Raw genomic sequence first — 7,168 nt, 5'->3', positions numbered from 1 at the left:
TATCCCTAGTTCAGCATTTATTTAAAACAGTCATATCAAATGAAGAGAAAAAGTGGTTCTAAAATAAGATTACTTGGAATTTATTAAGAATACTTAATTAGAAACTATTTACACGAAAATGAAACTAAAAGATACAGCAAAAATTAAAATAAAAGGAAAAATTAAACACGATTCAATTGTTTTTTTTAAAATTATTATAAAGTTTAAAAAGTAATTGATATTTAATTAGATTATTAAATATTTAAAATAAAAATTAAAAAATATACATAGTCTATTTTAAAGTTAGCTGTGGTTGTAAAATACATTAATTCAAATTAATAGTAAATTGATGTCTCTTTTTAACTTAATATGTCTCTTTATTTTGGAAAAATAAAATAAAATATTTTATTTTGAGCATTTTGTGTATTTTTTTCCTTACTTTTTTAAGAATTAAAATAAATTATTTTTTCAGTAATAATAAAATAAAATAAAGATTTAAACAAAGTTGATTGTTATCAACTACAAACAAACCACAATTGTAGCATCGAAATTGATAGAAGAAAATACTCGAAAACAGAGAAAAAAATTTCGTTTCCCGACTTCCAAGCAGACCCTTTAGGAGACAAGCAAATATAACAGCGAAAATAATAAGAAATTTAATAATTTTTTGCTCAATTTTTCTTACATTCCTTTTTAAATCGTCTTTTTATTTTTTTCTCTCTCTATTTTTATCACATCTATTACATGGTCTTTTCTTTTTCTTTTATCTCTCTCCCCTTTTCATTCATTTGATATCATTATAAGTGAATGTGAAAAATTAATAGCCCAAAAAATAAGCAGGAATTTTACCCCATAAAAGCAGGAAAAATTTTGAGACTGACCCATTAACATACCAGCTAACAGATATCGTATTATTAAAACAGTAGTCAACACCTTTATTTAAGCCCATTCACAATGACACATGAGACCTGCTACGATGTATATAGAGGCAACCGCAAACCCAGAGGCAACTAAAATAACATGAATAAGAGACTCCATTACGGACTATAACGAACGACAATACAGTTTCAAGGACTTTGACTCATTAGATTCACGCACAAACTTCTAAACTATTTCAAGCAGGAAAAGTAGTTTGTCCCAATGCAAAAGGAAGCAGAGAAGTTTTACCCAAGAAGCAAAAGAGAACAAAGTTCTTCTGCCACAAAGCAAGCGCAGATGAAGCAACTTCAGATGAAGAACATTATGTTTTCCACATCAGCATGCAACTTGTAACACCCTGGATCATTTAAACTTGAGCCTGATGAAGAAACCGAGGAAGAAGCATTATGCGATGAAGAAGATGCAGCTGAAGCCGGAGACTGCATACGAAGCATCGCTTCATAGTATAACCTTCCTCTATAAGCAGTAAGATCAGCATAGTATACTGGGGGAACTAAAGATACAGGTTTGGTGCACCTTGCAAAGGTAAAGCACATATCATATATGAGCTTCTGCAAAGCATCAGAAGTAAACTTGTGATCATCCCACAGGACGTGATAATGGGTGGGCTTGCTTGTACCTAGGCTTCCGTAGTGACTGCAAAGATAAAAGTCAAATTCAAAAGGGTGTACCACTTTTGTGTCCACAACTGTTCCAGGGAACACATTGCCACTAGGAATCCCGTCTCTCGCACTCGTAGGAAAAAATCGTGTTTGATGTCGCTTTTGTGCCACAATAAGAGTGATGGTTGGGAAATAATTTGAGCGACAAAACACTGCCTTTAAATCTTGTAGCTCCTCTCCAAGAACCATTTGAAATTGGCTCTCGCTCACACCATCACGAAAGATAACAATTTTTTCAGGCCTGACTTTGTTCAACCTTTCATAATACGAAACAAGGTCAAAGCAAACATCTCCGAAATTCAAAATTTTCTCAAAACGATGGTCTTGAGCACAAACACGTGCAGCATAGCGATTTGCAGCAGGCCAGTTAACAGTGGCAACCACTGCAGCAATTGATGGACTACTGGTGTCCCGAGATGCTGGATGATTGACATCAGCTCCTATGAACATAACATGACCATCACCCTCAAAATGTGGGAGCCTATTGATAAGCTCTACATTACTTCCTCCAATTTTGGCATTGATCTTGAGAGCAAGATTTGTAAGATATTGGTCTTTCGCTTCATTGGCATTACCAGACAGGCAACATTGTGTCACTATGCCAACCTTGGTCTCAGCAATCCACTTGAGGCACTTGTAACCTTGATGTTTGTCAGCCATCACACACAGAAGAAATTGCAGCCGTTGTCGACACCTTTTTTGAACCCTATCATCAATTTTTTCAAGTAATTTGCACAGAGAATTGTAATCCTCAAGATTCCACATGTCAGAGGGTTCATACCAAACTGGCTCCCTCATGTCAATGCCCAACTTTCTGTATTTATCGATAAGCTTCTGAATGAATTGTTTGCTTTTTAATCTGCGCCATTGAGACTCCTGGCTGGTAAAATCAAGAATCCCCCAACACTCAACCGGCTTGCCTTCCACCATCGATCTTCCTAGTAGATTCCATTGACATTTATTTGAATCCAGTGGCATGTTAATACTCCTGCCATTTGGATCACTTAACTTCAAATTTGGGGGCTCAAGTACACGTCCTGTCACGTTTGTCATCGAAGTGTTGACATTCATTCCAAAGCTTTGAATAATACCGCCGCTGTTCAGAAAGATTTTGTGAAGCATTTGTCTCCAACAATTTAAGAAAATAATGATGGGGCAGGTAAGAAAAAATGGTTAAGAATACATATTAATTCATATCAACAGCAAGGCAAGTTTCACGTAAGCAGCTAATTATCTAACTTTATCATTCCATCAATAGAAACTAAGAATCAACGAAAAGCAGCAATGCAAGTTCTACAAAATATGCACATTCAACATTAATATTTTCAACATACATACATGAAAAGGTAAAAAATTAAATTACTGTACCACAACAATTGATAAATTAGTAAACAGACAAGGAAAAAGTGCACCACACACGAGTCCTTTGAATTTTGTGTAAATGCAGAGCCCTCATCTATAGCCACAAGCAAATAAAAATGCAAGAGCATCATGGCAAGCATCTTATCAAACAGTGAAGGGAAACATGGACAAGGAAAGAAACCAAACATCAAAGCAGTCTATCCTCAAAACAGTGAAAATAAGTCTATTTAAAACAAGTTATAAATATGCAGCCAAGAGGAACCGAAAGCTACACGAAATCACATTCCCCTTACCCGCACGGTCCATCATTCGACCTCACCATCGCCTGTATCGTAGCTTCCCTCTCCCTCGGATGCGCCAACGACATATTCTTCAGATCCCTGGCAGCATTTCTATCCAAATTCTCTTTAGGGTATCTCTGGCCCTCAACCAAGACACACAACTCCATAGGAACATAATTTGTCTTATTGCCTCCAAAATCCAAGGAAGGAATATCCTTGTATTCAACATCCACATGATACCTCTCCCAAAAGTAATCAAGGAGAGTAGTATCCCTGGGAGGATTCCGACCCTCGGGGTCAGAAACAGTGAAATTGATATGCCTCGTAATATTTGCCGTCAACGCCACAATGGTGTACTTCTGCTTGGTCCTACGGTGGGTGACATTAACTTTCAACCCAACAAGTGCTTGCTCAACTTGTTTCCTGAACCTGGAAAACTCGCTCACTTTGAAGTCCTTAATGTGAGCTTGTAAGAATTCCAAGACCGACATTTTCTTCCTAAACGACAAAACGGAATAATCAAGGCACAAAGAGAGACCCTGAGAAGTGGGTTTGAGACTGTGCTGAAACCCTCCTATTGCAATTATCCCAGGCTGAAGGTCTCTCTCTTTTAACGGAGGGTTAAAGGGGAAGAAGCACCTTCCCAATGGAACGGTGCGTTTCGCGGGATTTTCCTTCACCACCAAATCCAAGCCTTGTAAAATATCCCTGGGAATGGAAAGCACACTTCCGCTTAGGTAATCCCTTAACTTGCGAAGCTCCAGTTGGCTCACCTGCGTTAGAGTCACCAAATACGCCACCGTTTTTTCATCCTCCCCCTTTGACACGTCGACGGTGAATGTTTCCTCCGGCAACGGCACCGCGCTGAAGATGCTCTTCTCGCCGTCGTACGCCGTCCTCTCGGACGGCAGCGAGAGGTCGGAGAAGAGTTTTTCTCGAATCAACGACAAGTCGAACTTGGAAATCTTCTGAGGCCGGTTGTTCTTCGCGGGTACCTTGGGCTTGACATCGACGTGGTAGTGCATGATTATGGTTTGGGGATTGAACAAAACGCGAAAATGGTTCACGCGAAGATTGCAGGTTCGAATTGCTAGCGTTCCACCCTTGTCAGGTCTGTGCACAGGTGGGATTATATTTTCCACTTTCTGTTCTGACAATTTCAGAGATCCAAAATCTGCACAATAAAAAAAACACATTATCATCTTAATATTCATATTGATGAATTACATATTCATATGTTTAACAACGTAATAGCAAGAAAATAAGTAAAATGACGTTCGAATAAAAATAACAACCTTGATTAATTTGAGTTTGAGGGTGTTTCGGTTTTGAAGATTCACCAGAGGAAGAGGGGTTTGGTCTTGGGGAATAACGTGGTTGTGACGGAGAAGGGAACCCTCTGCCACTGGCACTGGCACTGGCACTGCCTCTCCCTCTGCCACCGTTTCCGCGACCGTAGCGGCCACTGCCTCTGCCTCTGCCTCTGTAAGCGCCTCTTTCCATTGGGATTGATACGAATTGGAATTGGAGAAACCGGGAGCGTGTGAAGCTGAAAGTAAAACGGAAAAGAAAACGAAAATGAAACGAACACCCACTGTACTAACAGGCGGTGAAGGAATGGGATTGAATTATATAAGGAGGGGGGGGGGGGGGGTTTGGAGAATTTACGAGAATGGCCCTGAGTTGGCTTAATGAAGCAGGAATTCCGTTTCGGGGGGAACAAGAAAGGTATAGTATCCAACGAGAGGAAAGTGTGGGGAAGTAACGGACTTTCCGAGAGGCTTTACCATAAGACCCTTTTGTCATCATCAGTCAAACTGAATTTGATGGTGACATAGTCTTTGGCCTTACCTAATCTCTTTTTTTTTTATTCTTGACTGACTTTCCATACGCTCTTTTCTGTCGTGTCGCCTTAAGCGTGCCATGTAATCATGCTGCATCCCCAATTACTTTTTCTTAATCAATAACCAACCTACTTTATTTACCCAAATGAATTTCATGGGTCATCGTTACACCAATCTTCATGTTTAGGAAAGATATGCTCTGTTACAATGTTACGCACCCGAATGCAAACACGCAACACAAGGAACCTGCCTTTGAATGCGCGTCATGCGTAGATTCACGTTCCATTTTGACAAGTTGCTTTTTTTGTTCCGTTAGATCACGTTCTATGATATTCCTAGCCTATTTAGATTTCGTTAAATTGACTCTCACATAAATTTATTCTTCCCTGTGAGTTTTGATTTCTGCGTTCACATGACTTCATCAGATTTTAAACTCAGCCAAATTAAACATGCACTTATTACTATTACTAATAATAAAGTATTAAAATATACCAAAAATGTTTGCTAATTAAACTGAAATCAAGTACAAGTGAAATTTTAATTAGGGTGTGTTTTGTGAAAAAATTAACATTCTAAAAAATTTAAATTACATCATTGAAAATTATATAATTTTAAATATTTTATTTGTATTGAGTAATTAATTTTTTTACATTTTTATTTAGATAGAATAATCAAATTTTAATTATTATTAATTACATTTATTTTTATCTTTAACTACAAACTTGCAAGCATTATCACCTTTAAATCTCTTCAAAGAAAGAATATTAATTTAACAATTCTCTCTGTAATACTTACCTACCACAAAAAACTACACCAATTAAACAAAAATATACTTGGATAAAGATGAAGGAAGAACAAGAGAGAGAATCTTAACAAGGGGGATGAAAGAAATTTAAAAAAGAGAAAAAAATCTAACAAAAAAGATTTAGGGAACAAATCTAAAGATTTAGAGAGAGAAAGAGAGTAAGTGAGCAAGAAAGAAAGATAAAATTGATTAGGAGAATATTTATTTTATTCTAATTTAGGATTTGTTTGTTTTCATTTTTTTAATTTTTAAAATTTACATTTTAAAATAATTTTAAAAAACTATTTGTAAGAAGAAAATGAAAAAGATTATATTAATAAATAAATTTTATTTTATTTTACATTTAAAAAAACTGTTTAAAAATAGAAAACAAATAAACTCTAAGATTGTAAGTTCATTAAACAACTTTCAAAATTGTACTTTTTTAATAAATTTTTAATTATTCCATTTTAACAAAGAATTCTAATTTTATAAAACAAAATAGATTTGTTAGTTTAAAGTCTCCGTTAAAACACATTTTTCCGTAATTTACAGTATGTAGAAACGGGTAGTGACTGGCGACAGCTCTTTGAATGTGATTGACAGCGTCGTAAAAAGATGGGCCGTTGGATGAGTTTAAAAAGAATAATTTATGAGATGTGTGAGAGACAGTTATATGAGCATTGTGAAGCACGAAACTTGCCACGATTGGGCCATGTGATAAGTGCCTAAACAAGTGCCTAAACGGTTACACGAGATCTCAATTCCCAACTTTTTCCTTCTCATTTGTCTCTATTCTTCCTCTTTGTCTTCATTTTTTGCCTAAATGATGCTAGAAAAAAGAAATATTTTTCGCTTTCTCAGTAGCTTGTTTGATAACACATTTTGGGCCTGAAGTTGCTGTTGGTGACACTCTGAAAGGTAGAAATGTTTTTTTTTTATTATTAAATTTCAATTTAATTTTTTTGTATTGTTTTACTTTTGTAATGTTTAATAAAATTTGCAAGGAATAATACAGAGGAGAGAAGGTAGTTCTGGTTCATCCTATTAGTGGTTATTAAAAATAAATAAATATATATATATATATATATATATATATATATTGTTTTATTGTATTTATAAAACATAATGTTGGCATAGATAGTGTTTAGTTTAGAAATAGTATATTATGAGTTTTTATTATTTACAATTTGAATGTTTAAACTATGCATTGTTTAAAATTAGAGTGATTGAAATAATATTTATTGTAATTATAAAATAATTATATAAGTTTTAAAATGCTAATTAATAGATAGTTCAATAATAATAAAATTATAT

The 7,168-nt window shown here is 35.4% G+C and overlaps 1 protein-coding gene across 1 annotated transcript; it reads right to left on the bottom strand.

The window, feature by feature from the left end:
• Window positions 1-712: 712 nt before the first annotated feature.
• Window positions 713-4,978, bottom strand: LOC113858194 (protein argonaute 2-like). The gene is made up of 3 exons (XM_027490709.1): window positions 4,519-4,978; window positions 3,236-4,397; window positions 713-2,676 (listed from the first exon to the last, which is right to left on the bottom strand). The coding sequence occupies exons 1-3, from the start codon at window positions 4,724-4,726 to the stop codon at window positions 1,206-1,208; spliced, it is 2,841 nt and encodes a 946-aa protein (XP_027346510.1). The 5' UTR covers window positions 4,727-4,978; the 3' UTR covers window positions 713-1,205.
• Between the last annotated feature and the right edge of the window lie 2,190 nt (window positions 4,979-7,168).

The sequence above is a fragment of the Abrus precatorius genome, unplaced genomic scaffold (genome assembly GCF_003935025.1).
Source record: "Abrus precatorius isolate BTA unplaced genomic scaffold, Abrus_2018 Scaffold2, whole genome shotgun sequence".
In the NCBI taxonomy this organism is placed as follows: Eukaryota; Viridiplantae; Streptophyta; class Magnoliopsida; order Fabales; family Fabaceae; genus Abrus; species Abrus precatorius.
The sequence above is the reverse complement of the archived record's forward strand: the minus strand, read 5'-3'. Positions and strand labels throughout refer to the sequence as shown.